General features: G+C 43.1%; 1 protein-coding gene across 1 annotated transcript in view; it reads right to left on the reverse strand.

Annotated features, from left to right (window-relative positions):
- Positions 1-1,797: 1,797 nt before the first annotated feature.
- Positions 1,798-19,939, reverse strand: part of LOC147618235 (carbon catabolite repressor protein 4 homolog 6-like) — a 45,285-nt gene continuing 27,143 nt past the window's right edge. The window contains exons 5-15 of the mRNA XM_086774680.1: positions 6,387-6,439; positions 4,509-4,590; positions 4,383-4,429; positions 4,117-4,207; positions 3,894-3,986; positions 3,763-3,795; positions 3,567-3,664; positions 2,635-3,460; positions 2,468-2,553; positions 2,294-2,378; positions 1,798-2,193 (exon numbers count right to left, since the gene is read on the reverse strand). Coding sequence (XP_086630806.1) covers positions 2,137-2,193; positions 2,294-2,378; positions 2,468-2,553; positions 2,635-3,460; positions 3,567-3,664; positions 3,763-3,795; positions 3,894-3,986; positions 4,117-4,207; positions 4,383-4,429; positions 4,509-4,590; positions 6,387-6,439 — 1,551 coding nt within the window. The 3' untranslated portion in view covers positions 1,798-2,136. The remainder of the gene's footprint in view (positions 2,194-2,293; positions 2,379-2,467; positions 2,554-2,634; positions 3,461-3,566; positions 3,665-3,762; positions 3,796-3,893; positions 3,987-4,116; positions 4,208-4,382; positions 4,430-4,508; positions 4,591-6,386; positions 6,440-19,939) is intronic.

The following is a 19,939-nucleotide window of genomic DNA, read 5'->3' on the forward strand; positions in this document are numbered from 1 at the left end:
CTTTTCTCCAACCTAGGTACTAAGTTACTTCTCCACCACTTTCCATCCGAAAACGAATAGATAGACTTATGTTACCAATAGCACTATCTTGGATCTACTCAGAGCCTATGTTATCGAAACAACCTATTTATGGGATAAGTACATTCATCTTCAACGATTTTCATACAATAATACTCCTTGTTCGGCTATTGGTCGAGCATCTTTCGAGATCTTGTATTGAAAAGCTTTGCCTATTTCAACTACAAGACTTTCCCACAAAATTGAAGTTGTTGATCAATTCACTATAGGTTTTAGTCACATTTTAAGTAAGTTACGAGACTATATTACACATGCTCGAGAGTAATATGTTAAGAAAGCAAACCACAAACATAAAGCTATATCTTTCAAAATCAAAGATTATGTACTTTTCAAAATTGAGCAAAACAGACAAGAGTTGAGAAATTTCCAACTATTAAGCTCATCCCAAGATTTTATGGACCTTTTAAGATAATTCACAAAATAAATAATGTTGCTAATAGATTTGAATTACCTTCTTATTGACAGATTCATAATTTATTTCATGTTAATCTATGTAAACCTTTCAAAGGATCAATACCCACTCATCTTGTGTATAAGAATCCACTTCTTATCGAGGATGAAGAAAAAGTTTTACAAACAATCACAATCTGTCAAATATTTGTTGACTTTTAAAAATTATCCTTATGAAGATGTGAGATGGATTCCTGAGCAATATTATCGTGCCGTCCTTAAGATCCTCCGTTCTTTTCAACAATCCTTGGAAAAATTAACAGTGCATAAAAAATATTATCATACCTTCCTTAAGATTGTGTGTTCTTGTCAACAAATCCGTTCATACTTTTTTACAAATCCACAATTGAAGATAATTATAAAGTCAAACAAGAGAATGTTCTAAGGATGCATTTTAAATCCTTAAAAATAATATTCTACCCTTAAATAATTCAAAGATACTTGGATTATCTTTGCATCGTACCAAATTATGTTAGTATCATAAATGATTCCATTACAAATATTGATACATTGTGCACAATGACGTATATCCCACTTAATTTAATATTTAAAAGCTCTCTATTTAGATTAAAAGAGAGCATTGTGCCAAAAAAAAAACACCTTTTGTATTTTTTAAGACTGGCCTATGATTGACAATTGAATGCTCAAAATACTCGTGTGGAGAATTGGTCACAAGAGCTAAGTATTTACATGTGTTAATTTTCAGAACTTGATTTATGTTGCATTTATTGCAATCGCTTAAGTTGAATGGTTGAATAATTACTTTGCTTGAAAAATTGTTTCCACAAATTCCTTGATGGGGATCCTTGTGTCACTACCTTCGCATATGAACTAAACTACATAGCGTACACCACTTATCTTTTCATGGCATGATGGCCATGATTGGTAAAACTGGGTCCCTTTCCTATGCGATATCTTTTGCTCAACAATTCCTTACAAGGGATTCGAAATTTTGATGCTTCAGTTTTACCTAATGCCCATGTCCTCTTTTTCAAGATAGCCAATGTACTATCAGATTGATGGGAGGCATTTTAGTGTAAGTTAAACTACGAGCATACACCACTTTCCTTTTTACTTGCTATGATGGCCATGAATTGCAAGACCACACTCAATCCACCACATGTGCTTATATACGGATCTTGCCATCCTAGTCATGGACAGACTATGCAATAACTTGCCCAGTGCCTCTACCTTGGATGAGCTAGGCGCATCAGAGCAATATAGATGATGATGAGTAATCAAAGTGATGCAGGGGCACAAGTCAACAAATTATAATCTGCATGTGAATCAGAAACATACTTGCAGGGATAAGTTACTGAAACAATATGATCAAGGTATCAGTTACTTTCATTAACCAAGCCTGCCCTCTCAAACAACATGACCTCTTGTGTATGTAACTGTGCCAAGGCTCTGAACAGCTTCGTGTCAAATCATTCTCAATCTTCCCACATAGCAAAGGCATGGACGTGCATACACAGCACATCTGATATAGTGGCCACCTTTTAAAGTTTGGAAGATTAGATCTACTTAACACACCCAACACCTTGAAGCTCCAGTACAAAGTCGCTGAAAAACCAGACTGCTCCATACGTGCCCCTAACTATCTGCTTAACTTGGCCTAAAAGCAAGCTCACATGCCAGAGAAACGTGATCACTTCCGCAGACCTGCAACACATTGAAAATGAGTCAATCACAGATAACCGTATGAATGCATACCAATACATTTCGTATATTTGGAGGATGCTTCACACAGGCACAGACTAACCGTAGATGGAAGTCCGGGAGTCACCAACATTGCCTTCAAAGGTACTGTATCTAATACCCTCATGGTTTTGAGTCCATCAGAGCGCCTGACAAATCAAAAAGCAAGGACATTCCGGGCTTATTATTGGAGCCTGTAGCATTAGTCCACAGAAACATGAACAAGTGCAGCACTTACAATATGTAGTCTACAGTCCCTCTGAACTGTCTGTGATACATAGTCAGGAGAGGCTCTCCCTTTGCATCCCTAGTGTCCATCCGACCCTGAAACAAGGTATCAGACATTCAGCATGTCTACTATCACACCCTAGCTTCACAAACATAAAAAGTGAAACTGTGTTTTACCTGAACTTCAGGGTACACACTCTGAAGGTTCAGCTTATTCTTGATCACTGTGCAATCTGGACTTCCCGTTGCTATCTTCAACTCCTCTAAGTCCCAGCGATGCTCTGGCATTGTAGACTGAACAGACAAATCTGCAGGAGTGCAGTGAGGCACCGCAGTGTCCACACTTGTTTTATCAGCTGCATTGTCACATGCCACACTAGACCCAGTGAGCACCTCCTTTTCACCTCCTCCATCCACCTTATTAGGAATGCTTCCTTTTTGAGCTTCATTCCCACGTGATAACTGGTCACATGCCACACTATACTCAGTGAGCACTTCCATTCCACTTCCAGAAGAATCAGAAACATTAACTGACTCTGAAGAATTGATCGATGAAGGATGAGCAGCCTGGGCATTCGTATCTTTTTGGCCCACTGAGAGAAAACTAGACTTTGTACAAGCTGCCTCACTATGCACAACCCTGCTAATACCTTGCAATACATCCACTCCATTTACACCATCATTTGTAGGGCTCCCACCCTCCACCATTTGTTTTGAAGAATCTTGAGAGCTTAATGAACTTTCCAGAATCTCGATGGTTTTGGAGAGAAAATTCTTCACTCCCGGATCATCGGTTTTGGATTCAAGTTTATTATCTGGGTTGAATGTCCTAGTACTGCTTGTACCTGAGTACATCTTCAGCATTTCTTTGGCAGAGCTTGCGAAGTCCATTGCATGCATCTCCTGCTTTGAAGCAAATCGGGCCGTCAAAGACGATTTCAGCATATCGCTCAGCGACTCTTCTTTCTCAGACCTTGCCAAGCTGACCCTTGATGAGGAAGCCCTACATAAGAGTAAAGCACCTTGATACATCATCAATATGTGAAAGCATGAGTGTAGCCCAAACAGAAAGCTAAAAACTGATTTTTTTATGTGCAAAGGTTTCTGACCCTGATTTTTTTGTTTCAGTTCCTAGTTTAGAGGCTGAACTTGCAGCCTGTGGTAGTTGCCCTGAAAGGTAGCGGCGATCCAAGCCAGATACATCTAGCTGCACACAAGTTAAGGGTTTTCAACATTGAGATTCCAAACACATGAACAACCAACGAAAACACATGAAAAATTCGTCTTCGTTGAGTTTACTTGTACCTCTGATTTTGCAAGAAATTCATACATCAAACTCTGCAATGAACACCAAGAGAAACCTTGAAGACTCTCACTTACTTAGTGATCAGAAACACAGCCATAATAGACATAACAATGCAAGCAAATACCATTACCTGTGGTGTGCAGTTGAAACAACCCCCGAGAACTACAGGAGCCCCAGGCCATGAACTTGACAGCTTATGAGCTTGCTCCAAGAAAACTCGGCACTACAAGATAGTAAGAACAAGAACATGTTTGCACCCCCTTCCCGTGTTTCCTCTACATCCAGAGAATTGAATCCAATCCTTGGGTTATAAAGCTGAGTTCAAGAAAGAGCATACCATAGAGTGGAGTTACCTGACCAAGTTTAATATCACCTCGCCTTGGATTGAAGAGGATGTTTATATTCCCAACTATAAGACATCTGCTTTGACCTTGCCCTGGAATCCTGCATTAAAGTCACAAACAAAAATGATAGGAGCTGCTGCTTGTCTCAGTTAGAGTCATGTTCTGAATACGTCTCTTAGCATGGACCCTGATCATTTTACTAAACAAACAAGCTCTAATGATCCCCAAAAGGTTTATAAACGTATGCATGTACTTTCAGGAAAAGCACAAATTACCCAGATTTAGAAGTGTCTCCCAACTTTGAAGCTCCTGGCACAATCGACTGGTGAGTAAAAATTAGTAACCACCTTTTAAAGAGTAAAAGTAACCACTGTGAGCCTCTAGAGCCCCAAGGAGCATACCTGAAAGACACAAAACTGTGCAATGTTATCCCTCATCCCCGTTGAATTGAACTCGAGGCTTTCCTCATGTAGCAGTTGAAATCTGGTCGTTCATACAGGAGCAGAATGTCTTAGCTGGCACACCACGAGAAATCCAGCACTAACTAGAGCAAAATGGAACAGAAGAATTAATCAGGTTTAAACACATCATTACCAAGTGGATCCTGAAAGTTATTACTCTACCATGAATAAGAATACCAAAAACCATTGCTCCAAGAAAGAGCACCAACCAAGACAGATTCCACCAGGGGAAGAGGTCTCAAATGCTCAAAACGGTTGGATGTTTGTGAACGGATACAACCAGATGGAAGATTGAAATGCAAAAGGTCTAGGAGAGGAAAGTAAAAAATACAGCCCCTAAAAAAACTACAAGATTGAAATCTATAAGGCCTCTGAAAGGAAAGCTACAAAATTAAAAAGAAGTTCTAGAGGGGAGAACGTGTGTGTGGGGATGGAAAAAGAAGAAGAAGAAGAAGAAGAAGAAGAAGAAAGATTTTTAAGCGTCTGGTGTTGGGGTCAGAGATGGATGGGGGTAGAGAGAGAGAGAGAGAGAGAGACATCTGCAGACAAAAACAAATGTGCAATTGTGTTTACAATATGTAAAGGAGATGCCTAGAGCATCCTCTAGTGATAGGGCAACAAAATATACTGACGTGTAAGCTAGCAAATGCTAGAAAAGCATTGTCAAGTACCAGTGGGCTTTGCCAAGATGCTGTTCAAAATATTGCTCCAATCCTACAATCACTGCTCTCCAAAGTTAAGCTCTTTATCAATGTTGAGGACACAAGAATTGGAGTCTGATGTGTTAGCCTGAGCATACAAGGAGTATGGGTTCCTTAATCTGTCACATAGGGTGCATAGACTATTCCCCTATATCAGCCTCCCCAAGCTCTAGCCTCAACCCCAAAGATAATCGGTCCTGGTGCAGCAATTGCACACGTCTAAGCAGTAATTATGCATTTAGTTCATGGGCGATTTATTCTCTAAAAGTGTGGTTGTGTAAGTGTCGTAGTACGTGGGGTTGAGGTATGTAAAAACAGTGTCATTTTTTCATAAATCGGGAAAGTCTTCTTAATGTATGTGAAACAACCTTCAAATTTTGACCATTCTCTTTCTGTAATTCAAGCAAAACCTTTCAAAAATGATGTGCCCAAAGAGAAAGAGAGAGGCAACTATCCCCAATGAGAGAGGAGAGTCACGGTGGCATGCATAGAGACGGAGGCAGATATAGAGATTTCAGGAGGCCTAGAATGGGAAAACACCACATCAACAAGAGATGTAAAATAAGGGGCGGGAGGGAGAAGAAACACATGGAGATGTAAGAAATCAACAGAGTTATAATTTGAGATAGGGGAAAGGAGATTGGTGAAGAGAAGGAACCAAAAAGAAGCTAATAATGCCCTGAAATAGGGAGTTTTAGAGGGGCCCTTTCCTCCCTCTGTCTCCCCACCAGGGAAATGTTTCCTCAACAAAAACGCGTTTCAGGCTGCAAGCAAAGGGGAAACACCATTTGTACATGTAGGGGTGCCTTTTTTTCCCCATAACTATGGCGCCATGTAACAAACAAGAAACATGCAATAGTGAAAGATTTGACATGGAGGAGGAAAATGCAAAAAGGGGGGTTAAATTTTTGAGAATTTTTAAGAACATCGTTGCTCAATGCAGCATGCTGATCTACCTACTTTCTATATGCATTGGAAGTGCATGCACACCCTACAAAAGTAGCTGTTTGACAAACTTGTGCACTGCTAGAACTTACTGTTGACTTGCTCCACGTCATTTAATTTTTTATAGAACCATGTATCATAGGTTAATGATAAAGAATAACCATAAAAGTACCTTTTTTGCCTCCAAAATATTGCACAACCATCAGGTGCTACTCCAGTGCGTACCTTCAATCCAGATTTGGAAAGTTAACATAATCCTTTCATATAGGTTACTTAGGCTGCACAATCAACGCATGTTTTCTTGCGGCACAAAGGTATTGTGACGAAATCATTAAAGAGAATACCCTGGGCAATCAAAAATAACCCTGGGCACATGAAACACTTGCATCCTAAGAGTTGCATGAATATTTATAAAACGTGTTTCCAAAACTGCTGGCAAATAAGGGCACAAGGTTTCAGCTCATATTTGTGCGTATTAGAACGACAATTGGTATTTTTGATACACAGTAAGAAAAAAGATCAGGTCAACCACTATGCAATTTCAGTTGAAACCTATATATAACTTATGTTTCATGGACCCTTGTAACAAAAGGCTGCTTCTATACACAGGTCAATTAAACTCTAAATTCAGCCATAAAGAGATTAAAAGAGAACTAGCTTAAACAAGTAACAATTCTATATCAGCAAAGAGCTTCTTCTTCGGTTTTCCACCCAACCATAGTGTAGCCCCATTCTTCATGCACGACTCTTACCTAGAAGGCCCCAATTGAAATTCCTTAGTTCATGGCTTCTTTCACATAATACTGCACTCACGCCACCCCCTTGACCAATGCCTGCCGTGTGTTCAATTACTTCTCTAAGGTGCAAACCCTTTTGGAATTGAAGATACCAAAAGTATGTATAGTGCATCTACGTTTTCACATGAGCTGCTTAAGAAGAAAGCTAAGTGACAGGCAGTTTCTCGGCTTCCGTGTGGGTATTAGACATTTCATCTGAGCAGCAGATCAGCCCTCTCCTCCAGAGCATTTGGAGGAAGCTGCTTTTTTGGAGTTTGACTCATCTCTCTGTGGCTGGACCAGTGGTGGTAACTAGCTAGGTCCTCGCCACCATGTGGTACCTCTTGCATCATGTTGGGCGTTCTGTCAATCCTCTATTGGACAGATCTAACACCTCATTTAGAACTTCTTGTGGACCGGTAGCGACAGGCGGGCAACTTGCACCAAGGTGGCATGAAGAGTCATTGTTCATCCTACTCACAAAGAAGGCCTTGGCATCATTGATCCAGCAACCAAGAGCTGGGCCCTTATTGGGAAGCTCATTGTCCATAGCCTTTAGCCAAGGGGAGGACCATGGAAGGACTTCCTTCTTGCTCACATCTTAGCCCGCACCTCTTCCCACGGAGGACAGGCCCCTTGGCATCAGGTGGGAGAAGAAAAGGGGGGCGCTGTAGGATCACCTTACTTGGGACTGCATATAAGATACTTGCTAAGGCAATGAGCATTAGATTGCGCATTTTTTATTAAAAAATGTAAGTACCCTTTATTTATCAAAAACGTTTTTTCGGCATTTATATATATACCTAGATGAATCCACGAACATGCCCAAATTCACCTTTCGGCATTTATGACTTTTTTGAGTTTAAAAAAGCATTCATATGCTGGATATTCTTGAAAGACGTGAAAAAGCAAAGGAAAAGCTCATGCAAGATTTTTTTTACATAGAACCCGTATTTTTGGTTTTAAAAAGGGTCTTTTTATAAAAGGCACTTGTGTGTGTGTGCGCGCGCGTGCGCGCACACACGTGTGTGTTTGAAAAAAAACATGCAAGGGAGGATCGCTTATGTGAAAACATGTTTAAAAAAGGACAAGGGATTCTTCTTCTTTAATGGGCACACACATCTGGAAAAGAAAAAAAGCTACACCGCTTTTTTGGAAAAAGCATACACAGCCGTTAGTTCTCTTGCATCGGAACCCGTGTTCTTCCGTGATACCTAGTTCAGTAGCCCTTCTTTCACTCCAGAGCTTTATGCAGGTAACAAGAGAGAGCAGCTCAAGAGTTGAGGATTCCTGGCTGAATCAAGGGACTATCCACTTGGACTATTCCCAGGTATCGGGAAGTACAGATTGTACAAGGGTTCATCAGAGAGCTGAGGGAAGGCCCTGACCGGGTTGAGGAAGATTGTTGTTGGGGTAAAGGCATTATGCCCACCCTTATAGTGTGTACTAGCCCATGTGTTTATAGTACATATTACACTTAGTACTTTTAATGTACTAAGTGCACTATGTGTACTAGTGCAAATATACATGTGTGATAGGGGAGTCACACACTCACTTGATGAGTTGACTTATCCCCACAACTCTCTCTCTCTCTCCCTTCTTCTCTGCATATGTCTCCCACATGAAACCCTAACTCTTAATCTCCCATTCAACTGGTATCAGAGCCACGGTTGTGTCCGTGTGTGTGCGGGTGTGCGGAGTCATCTTCATTGCGAAGAAGAAGCTCGGCTATGGAGCCTTGAGCTTGGCACGAGCAGAGGAACTTTTTGGTGCTCAGCAAGGAGCACGTGCGCTGCAAGTTTCCTGTGCGAGTGAGCATTTAGAAACAGCGCTGGACTTTGGCCAGCGTGAGCAAGGCACAGGTGCTGCAAAGCGCTGCACAGCAAGCATTGAGTCAGCGCACAGCAGGCCGGCGTCCATCGAACACGCCTACGCTTCGGTGAGAGCCATCGCGTGTAGCACTGGCCACTAGGCAAGCGAGCGAAGAAGAAGAGCAGCGGCGCTTCACCAGCGCGCACAGGTGGTTGGAGTCGGGCGCCGTGCTGCAGGTTCGCGCGCAGCTGAGGAGTCGGGCGCCGTGCGTCGCCGACTCGATAGCACACTCAGTCCCCTACAAAGCTTCGAAAAGTCACCTGCCGTGTATTCGCCACGCTCACGTCGACTAGTTCCCTTGCCCATCGCCGGCATAAACTCGACGTCGTCTTCTTTTGTGCGCAAAGGCGGCTGCAGCGAACCTGTGTGCAGAACTGGTCGCCTTCAGCAAAACATCCCGTCGTTGTCCCCTCCAGCACCATATGTAGACAAGCGAATCAACTTACGCTTCTATGTATAGAAGCTCCAACCAGCTGCAGTTCATCTGCACAGATTTTCAGCAGCAACAGCATCAATACAGCAGCACCAAATTCAACGCCCCCTTTCTGCAACATTAATCAGAAATTTCAGAGGTACATGCTTCATTTTTTTTTGGGATTTGCAATTGGGCAGGTACAATCATCAATTGAGCAGGTACAGGTGCCAAATTGCTCAAATTTTGAGCAAAATTGGCAAAATTGGGTGACATTGGTCACATTCAAGATCAATTTGCAGGAAATTGGATGTCAAAATTTGGGGCTTTTGATGTAATTGTGCAATTGGGCATTCATACATGCTGTATGATGTGAGAAATCTCACATTCGGGCCAAAATTGCAGGAAATTGCAGTGCAAATCAAAGGGCTTTTGTGCCGATTGGGTTGATTTGCATGCAGGCACTCGCATTTGATGCTTTGGGCAATGTGTTGATGCCTGTCAAGCACTCAATGTGCCTATAAATCAAGGGGCTTTTATATATTGGATGTATATGTGGCCAGGGGGAAGCATTGTGAAGACTCTGGATGCCTTCATGTGCATTAATGTACCATGTATGATCAGAAATTGATCTTAAATCAAGGGGCTTTTCAAGATTTTATGCTTGTTGAGCTTGGCAAAGCAGCAGGCAAGACTTTAATGCCTTGAATCCTCAGAAATCAGCTTGCAGTCAAGGAGCTTTTGCCCAATTTCTGTTCAGGACTGTTGTATGCAGTGGTCGTGACTGTAAAAGTCTGATTTTCACTCATTTGGACAGCCAGGAGAGCATCTATTGCTACTGTACCTGCTGGTACAGATTTGGTACAACTTTGTGCAAGTTTTGGCATGGCTGTACATTGATTTGAGTGAGAAAAAGGTTCATTTTCAGCTGCTGTACTTGCCGGTACAGATTTGGTACATCATTGGTGAGCACTTGGTACTGTTGTACAGTACTTTGGAAGGGGAACAGAGCACATTTAAGGTGCTGTCCTAAATCTGCAGCAACCAGATTTTGGTGATTTCATCACATACAGTGGGAGTAGAGTTGCATTTGTGCTTCCGCAGTGGGAGATAAACTTTGGGAGAACAACTGTGAGCACTTTGTGTGCTTTTGGTGCAGTGTTTGCACACTTGCAGGGAGTCAGGCATTGACAGGTTGCATATTGCTATGGCAACCACAGGTGAGAGCTCTTCATTGCTTCACATCAAGAAGCTTGAAGGCTCACATAATTATGATAATGGCAAACCCAGTGCTATAATGTGTTGCTCCAGAAGAAGCAGCACAAGCCCATCAAAGAAAGGGGTGTAAAGCCTGCTTCTCTTACTGCTAAAGAATGGGAAGATATGGATGAGCTGGCAAGATCTACTATCATGTTGTCTGTGTCAGACTCTTTACTTTTCAGCATTCGTGAAGAGAAGACCGCTTGGGGAATGTGGCAAAGATTGCAGGACTTGTATGCCCAGCAAAGTGCCTCAAGCAAAGTGTATTGGTTGAAGAAACTCATAGGTCTTCAAATGAAGGAAGGGGCGTCTATGGCAGCCCATCTAAATGAGTTTAATGGTATTGTCAGCCAGGTCATTAATCAAAAGTTGGCAATGGACGATGAGTTCAAAGCCACTTTTCTTTTATGCACTTTGCCAGAGAGTTGGGACACATTCAGGACAGCCACTAGCAATTCGAATGCTATGCTGTCATATGCAGATGTTGAGGGCGCTCTTCTTCAAGAAGAGATGAACAGGAAGAACAATTCCGTTGGAAAGTCCAATGCAATGAATGCACGTGGGAGATCCCAGCGAAGGGGAAAAAGCCAAGAACGGGGAAGGAGCAAGTCTCGCTCCAAAAAGGATTTGGAATGCCATTATTGTGGCAAGAAGGGACACATCAAAAAGCAATGCTACAAATGGAAGAATGATCAAAAGGAAAAGGGAAAAGGCAAAGACAAAGACAAAGATGAAGCCAAAGATGCAAAGCCAAAGGGCAAAAGTGGAGTCAAGATTGAAGAAGTCAATGTGTCACATGCAGGTGACAGTGAGGATGAAGTCCTATTCACGTCTTCACTTGATGCCCATTCACTTCTTACAGGAGATGGTCATGGTATGCACTCATGGATCATTGATTCAGGTGCCTCCTTTCATGTCACAGGTTGCAGAGACTTGTTTGCCAGGTATACTGCTGGCAATGAAGGAGTAGTTTATTTGGGTGATAACCATGCATGCAAGATTCTTGGCAGAGGTGATGTGAGGCTTGTGTTTTCAGATGGCTCACAGCTTATGCTCCATGATGTCAGGCATGTGCCTGAGATCAAGAAGAACCTGCTTTCTACTGGACAGCTTGATGATGCTGATTATGTTACCACATTTGGTCGTGGAAAGTGGAAGATTAGTAAGGGCTCACTGGTTGTTGCCAGAGGCTCTAAGGTGGACACTCTTTACTTCATGCATGCTGGTGTTTGTCACCATGCTAATGTAAATGCAACCGAGCTGCCGGAAATCTCTATGTGGCATAGCCGGTTGGGACACATGAGTGTCAAAGGAATGGAGCAATTGTCTCCTTTTGGTTACTTGCCTTCTCTAAAGTTTTCAAGTTTTCAGTTTTGTGAGCATTGTATATATGGCAGGCAACTCCAGTGCCCCCACAAGAAAGCTATTGGACAGAAAGATGCTCAGTTAGAGCTTGTGCATACAGATGTATGTGAGATGCCTCAGCTTTCTTTGGGAGGGGCAAAATACTGTGTCTTTTATTGATGATGCCACATGCAAGGTGTGGGTTTATCCTCTTCGTTTGAAGAGTGATACATTCTCAGTGTTTCAGAAGTTTGTTGCTCATGTTGAGAATCAAACTGGCAAAACACCGAAGGCTTTGCGTTCCGACAATGGTGGAGAGTATATGTCCAAACAGTTTCAGGACTTTTGTGATGCTAAAGGCATCAAGAGGGAGCTCTCTACCCCTTATGATCCTCCACAAAACGGGACAGCAGAGAGGATGAACAGGACCATTCAGGAGAAGGTCCGTTCTATGTTGTCACATGCTGCGTTACCTCATGGTTTTTGGGCTGAAGCTGTTATGACAGCCGTTCATCTTATAAACAGGTCACCTAACACGAGGCTTGGTGGGAAAGTGCCAGAGAAAGTATGGACAGGGAAGCCTCCGTCATACAAGCACTTGAGAGTGTTTGGTTGCGTTGCGTACGTGCACATATGCACGGAAATGCGCACCAAACTTGATCCTAAGTCTCACAAATGCATATTCCTAGGATATGGTGACAAAGGTGAAATGGGATATAGACTTTGGGATCCAATGAATAGAAAGATTATACGCAGCAATGATGTCATTTTTTATGAAACATGCATGTATAAGGAGCCTGCAAGGCAACAGGAGCCTGGCAGAGTCATCTTTGATGATGATGGACATCATGGACAACAACCAAGGGCTGTAAATCAGCCATTACAGCAGCAAAACCAGTCCTTAAATGGTGCTGAAAATGGTCCAAATGGACAGCCAGAGATGGCAGAAGATATCCCTATGGATATCCCACAGTTAGAGGAGATGCTGTTGGGGTAAAGGCACTATGCCCACCCTTATAGTGTGTACAAGCCCATAAGTTATAGTACATAGTACACTTAGTACTTTTAATGTACTAAGTGCACTATGTGTACTAGTGCAATATACATGTGTGATAGGGGAGTCACACACTCATGCCTCATGAGTTGACTTATCCCCACAACTCTCTCTCTCTCTCCCTTGTTCTCTCTGTGTATGTCTCCCACATGAATTAACCTAACCCTAATTCTTCCTTCTCCCACACAACTGGTATCAGAGCCTTGGTTTAGGGTTTGTTCTCGAGTGCTGCGTGTGTTTTGAACCAGTCGCAGGCAGCCAGATAGCCACTCAGGACGGAGGGCAGTGAACTCACTGTTGTTCGCCATAGCCAAGCTAGCAGCGCTGCCCTGCAGGCGCACTTCAGCGCTGGGTAGCACACGTCTATACTCGGGCGTAAAGCCACGAAGCAGATTCGTTGGCTTCATCGACTAGCCCCTTCTCCTCTACAGCAAGCAAGCTCCACGTCACCTTCTCCTCTACGGCAAACATCACCAACAGCTAGGAGAAGCCTTGTACGCCTGCACTTGCCCATTTCTGCACAACAGCAGCAAAAATCATCAGATCTCATCAAAATCATCAACCCCATTTTCCTGCAACAAAAGAAAAATCAGAAATTACAAGGTATTTTCCTCAATTTTTTTTGGGATTTGCAATTGAGGAAGTACAATCAACAATTGAGCAGGTACAGGTGTCGAATTGCTCAATTTTGAGCAAAATTGGCAAAATTGGGTGACATTGGTCACAATCAGGATCAATTTGCAGGAAATTGGTCACAATCAAGATCAATTTGCAGGAAATTGGATGTCGAAATTTGGGGCTTTTGATGTAATTGTGCAATTAAGCACTCATACATGCTGTATGATGTGAGAAATCGCACATTCGGGCAATATTGCAGCAAATTGCAGTGCAAATCAAGGGGCTTTTGTGCCGATTGTATTGATTTGCAAAATTTGCAGCAAATTCCAGTGCAAATCAAGGGGCTTTTGTGCCGATTTGGTTGATTTGCATGCAGGCACTCGCAGTTGATGCTTTGGGCATTGTGTTGATGCCTGACAAGCACTCAATGTGCCTGTAAATCAAAGGGCTTTCATTATTTTGATGTATATGTGGCCAGGGGGAAGCATCGTGAAAACTCTGGATGCCTTCATGTGCGTCAATGTACCATGTATGATCAGAAATTGATCTCAAATCAAGGGGCTTTTCAAGATTTTATGCTTGTTAAGCTTGGCAAAGCAGCAGCCAAGACTTTTATGCCTTGAATCCTCAGAAATCAGCTTGCAGTCAAGGGGCTTTTGCCCAATTTTTGTTCGGGACTGTTGTATGCAGTGTTCGGGACTGTAAAAGTCTGATTTTCACTCATTTGGACAGCCAGGAGAGCATTTATTGCTACTGTACCTGCTGGTACAGATTTGGCACAGCTTGGTGCAAGTTTTGGCATGGCTGTACACTGTTTTGAGTGACCAAAAGGTTCAATTTCAGTTGCTGTACTTGCCGGTACAGGTTTGGTACATCATTGGTGAGCACTTGGTACTGTTATACAGTACTTTGGAAGGGCAACAGAGCACATTTAAGGTGCTGTCCAAAATCTGCAGCAACCAGATTTTGTTGCTTTCATCACATAAAGTGGGAGAAAAGTTGCATTTGTGCTTCCGCAGTGGGAGATAAAGCTTGGGAGAAAAACTGTGAGCACTTTGTGTGCTTTTGGTGCAGTGTTTGCACATTTTGCAGGGAGTCAGGCATTGACAGGTTGCATTTTGCTATGGCAACCACAGGTGAGAGCTCTTCATTGCTTCACATCAAGAAGCTTGAAGGCTCACATAACTATGATATTTGGCAAACCCAGTGCTATAATGTGTTGCTCTAGAAAAAGCAGCACAAGCCTATCAAAGAAAGGGGTGTAATGCCCGCTTCTCTTACTGCTGAAGAGTGGGAAGATATGGATGAGCTGGCAAGATCTACCATCATGTTGTCTGTGTCAGACTCTTTACTTTTCAGCATTCGTGAAGAGAAGACAGCTTGGGGAATGTGGCAGAGATTGCAGGACTTGTATGCCCAACAAAGTGCCTCAAGCAAAGTGTATTGGTTGAAGAAACTCATAGGTCTTCAGATGAAGGAAGGGGCGTCTATGACAGCCCATCTAAATGAGTTTAATGGTATTGTCAGCCAGGTCATTAATCAAAAGTTGGCAATGGACGATGAGTTCAAAGCCACTTTTCTGTTATGCACTTTGCCAGAGAGTTGGGACACATTCAAGACAGCCACTAGCAATTCGCATGCTATGCTGTCATATGCAGATGTTGAGGATGCTCTTCTTCAAGAAGAGATGAACAGGAAAAACAACTCTGTTGGAAAGTCCAATGCAATGAATGCACGTGGAAGATCCCAGCAAAGGGGAAAAAGCCAAGAAAGGGGAAGGAGCAAGTCTCGCTCCAAAAAGGATTTGGAATGCCATTATTGTGGCAAGAAGGGACACATCAAAAAGCAATGCTACAAATGGAAGAATGATCAAAAGGAAAAGGGAAAAGGCAAAGACAAAGACAAAGATGAAGCCAAAGATGCAAAGCCAAAGGGCAAAAGTGGAGTCAAGATTGAAGAAGTCAATGTGTCACATGCAGGTGACAGTGAGGATGAAGTCCTATTCACGTCTTCACTTGATGCCCATTCACTTCTTACAGGTGGTCATGGTATGCACTCATGGATCATTGATTCAGGTGCCTCCTTTCATGTCACAGGTTGCAGAGACTTGTTTGTCAGGTATACTGCTGGCAATGAAGGAGTGGTTTATGTGGGTGATAACCATGCATGCAAGATTCTTGGCAGAGGTGATGTGAGGCTTGTGTTTTCAGATGGCTCACAGCTTATGCTCCATGATGTCAGGCATGTGCCTGAGATCAAGAAGAACCTGCTTTCTACTGGACAGCTTGATGATGCTGATTATGTTACCACATTTGGTCGTGGAAAGTGGAAGATTAGTAAGGGCTCACTGGTTGTTGCCAGAGGCTCTAAGGTGGACACTCTTTATTTCATGCATGCAGGTGTTTGTCACCATGCTAATGTAAATGCAACCGAGCTGCCGGAAATCTCTATGTGGCATAGCCGGTTGGGACACATGAGTGTCAAAGGAATGGAGCAATTGTCTCGTTTGGGTTACTTGCCTTCTCTAAAGTTTTCAAGTTTTCAGTTTTGTGAGCATTGTATATATGGTAGGCAACTACAGTGCCCCCACAAGAAAGCTCCTGGACAGAAAGATGCTCAGTTAGAGCTTGTGCATACAGATGTATGTGAGATGCCTCAGCTTTCTTTGGGAGGGGCAAAATACTTTGTGTCTTTTATTGATGATGCCACACACAAGGTGTGGGTTTATCCTCTTCGTCTGAAGAGTGATACATTCTCAGTGTTTCAGAAGTTTGTTGCTCTTGTTGAGAATCAAACTGGCAAAACACTGAAGGCTTTGCGTTCCGACAATGGGGGAGAGTATATGTCCAAACAGTTTCAGGACTTTTGTGATGCTAAAGGCATCAAGAGGGAGCTCTCTACTCCTTATGATCCTCCACAAAATGGGACAGCAGAGAGGATGAACAGGACCATTCAGGAGAAGGTCCGTTCTATGTTGTCACATGCTGCATTACCTCATGGTTTTTGGGCTGAAGCTGTTATGACAGCCGTTCACCTTATAAACAGGTCACCTAACACGAGGCTTGGTGGGAAAGTGCCAGAAGAAGTATGGACAGGGAAGCCTCCGTCATACAAGCACTTGAGAGTGTTTGGTTGCGTTGCGTACGTGCACATACGCAGGGAAATGCGCACCAAACTTGATCCTAAATCTCACAAATGCATATTCCTAGGATATGGTGACAGAGGTGAAATGGGGTATAGACTTGAATAGAAAGATCATACGCAGCAATGATGTCATTTTTTATGAAACATGCATGTATAAGGAGCCTACAAGGCAACAGGAGCCTGGCAGAGTCATCTTTGATGATGATGGACATCATGGACAACAACAAAGGGCTGTAAATCAGCCATTACAGCAGGAAAACCAGCCCTTAAATGGTGCTGAAAATGGTCCAAATGGACAGCCAGAGATGGCAGAAGATATCCCTATGGATATACCACCGTTAGAGGAGATACCGGGCATGATTTTTCAGCCTTATGGCATGGAACAGGAGCCACCAATGGGTGATATGCAGGCTGGACAGCAACCTGCAAATGATGGTCATTTATAAGGAGGCTTTACAGAGGGCAGACAAGGCTCATTGGGAGCGTGCCATGAAGTCAGAGATGGATTCTCTGCACAAAAATGGAACATGGAAATTGGTGCATTTGCCTGCAGGTAAGAAGGTATTGCCATGCAAGTGGGTTTACAGGCTCAAAGTTGCACCAGATGCAAAGCCAAGATACAAAGCCAGGTTAGTGGCTAAGGGCTTCAAGCAGGAATATGGTGTGGACTTTGATGAGATCTTCTCTCCAGTGGTCAAAATGACCACACTTAGAGCTGTGTTGGCTTTGGTTGCGCATGATGATCTGGACTTGATTCAGATGGATGTGAAGATTGCTTTTCTTCACGGTGATCTCCATGAGGAGATATATATGCAACAGCCAGAGGGTTATGCAGTAAGTGGAAAGGAGAAGCTTGTATGCAAGCTGAAAAAGAGTCTTTATGGGCTCAAACAGGCACCAAGGGAATGGTATCATAAATTTGATACATTCATGAAATCACAGAATTTCAGGAGAAGTGACATTGATCATTGCTTATACACCAAGAAAGCTTTGGATGGCAGTCTATTGATCCTCATCTTGTATGTTGATGATATGTTGATTGCCGGGAAATCTCGTAAGGAGATGGATACCTTGAAGCAGAGGCTGCATCAAACCTTTGATATGAAGGATTTGGGTGATGCAAATCACATTTTGGGTATGCGAATACTTCGGGACAGAAATCAGCATGTGTTGTATTTGTCTCAGAAGGAATACATTGGCAAAGTTTTGCAGAGGTTCAATATGGACGGGGGGAAGAAGACTAGTACTCCTTTGCCTCCATATGTGAAACTCAGTGCTATGGACAGCCCACAGTAAAATAGAGACAGGGCTGATATGGCCAAGATTCCGTATGCTTCAGCTTGTGGCAGTCTCATGTATGCCATGGTTGCTACTAGGCCGGACATTGCATTTGCAGTGGGAGTGGTTTCTAGATACATGGCCAACCCTGGCAAGAAGCATTGGGAAGCAGTGAAAGGTGTCATGAGATACTTGAAGGGCACACAGGATATGTGCATTTGTTTTGGCAAACACGATGCATTAGTGCATGGTTACACGGATTCGGATTATGCCTGTTATCCAGATAACCGGAAGTCTACTACCGGTTATGTGTTTACATTCACAGGAGGTGCTGTGTCATGGATATCCAGGATGCAGAAGTGCACTGCCTTATCTACTACAGAGGTCGAGTATATTGCAGCCACAGAGGCTTGCAAGGAGGCATTATGGCTATCTCGGTTAGTGGTTGATTTGGGCTATACAGGGGATATTCCATTGTTGCATTGTGACAGTCAGAGTGCCATTCAATTGGCAAAGAACCCTGTCTTTCATGCAAAGACGAAGCATGTGGATGTGAAGTATCACTTCATCAGAGAGGTGATAGAGAACAAGCAAATTCAGCTTGTTAAGATTCATACGGATGACAACCCGGCTGATCTGTTGACAAAGAGTTTGCCTCCGGAGCGGTTTGCTCATTGCAGACACTTGATGGGCATTGGATGAGGCCAGTTTCAGCCTTGATATGGCCTTGTATATTATCATGTACATGCTGATTTTTTCTTTTCCTTTACTTAAGGGCACTTTGCCTTTAAGTGGGAGGTTGTTGGGGTAAAGGCACTATGCCCACCCTTATAGTGTGTACAAGCCCATAAGTTATAGTATATAGTACACTTAGTACTTTTAATGTACTAAGTGCACTATGTGTACTAGTGCAATATACATGTGTGATAGGGGAGTCACACACTCATGCCACCGGGCATGATTGCCACCAATAGGTGATATGCAGGCTGCACAGCAACCTGCAAATGATGGTCATTGAGTACGGAGGTCCACTAGACCCTCCAGAGCCCCTGACAGGTTTGTTCCAGGGGTTGACTACTTGATGCTCACTAACTGTGAGGAGCCCTCATGTTATAAGGAGGCTTTACAGAGGGCAGACAAGGCTCTTTGGGAGCGTGCCATGAAGTGGTAGTCAAAATGACCACACTTAGAGCTGTGTTAGCTTTGGTTGCACATGATGATCTGGACTTGATTCAGATGGATGTGAAGACTGCTTTTCTTCACGGTGATCTCCATGAGGAGATATATATGCAACAGCCAGAGGGTTATGCAGTGAGTGGAAAGGAGAAGCTTGTATGCAAGCTGAAAAAGAGTCTTTATGGGCTCAAACAAGCACCAAGGGAATGGTATCATAAATTTGATACATTCATGAAATCCCAGAATTTCAGGAGGAGTGACATAGATCACTGCTTATACACCAAGAAAGCTTTGGATGGCAATCTATTGATACTCATCTTGTATGTTGATGATATGTTGATTGCCGGGAAATCTCGTAAAGAGATGGATGCCTTGAAAAAGAGGCTGCATCAAACCTTTGATATGAAGGATTTGGGTGATGCGAATCACATTTTGGGTATGCGGATACTTCGGGACAGAAATCAGCATGTGTTGTATTTATCTCAGAAGGAATACATTGGCAAAGTTTTGCAGAGGTTCAATATGGACGGGGGGGAGAAGACTAGTACTCCTTTGCCTCCATATGTGAAACTCAGTGCTATGGACAGCCCACAGTCAAATAGTGGCAGGGCTGATATGGCCAAGATTCCGTATGCTTCAGCTTGTGGCAGTCTCATGTATGCCATGGTTGCTACTAGGCCGGACATTGCATTTGCAGTGGGAGTGGTTAGTAGATACATGGCCAACCCTGGCAAGAAGCATTGGGAAGCAGTGAAAGGTGTCATGAGATACCTGAAGGGCACACAGGATAT

The sequence above is a fragment of the Cibotium barometz genome, chromosome 35, assembly GCF_041138505.1.
Source record: "Cibotium barometz isolate CiBa-2024 chromosome 35, ASM4113850v1, whole genome shotgun sequence".
Taxonomy (NCBI): Eukaryota; Viridiplantae; Streptophyta; class Polypodiopsida; order Cyatheales; family Cibotiaceae; genus Cibotium; species Cibotium barometz.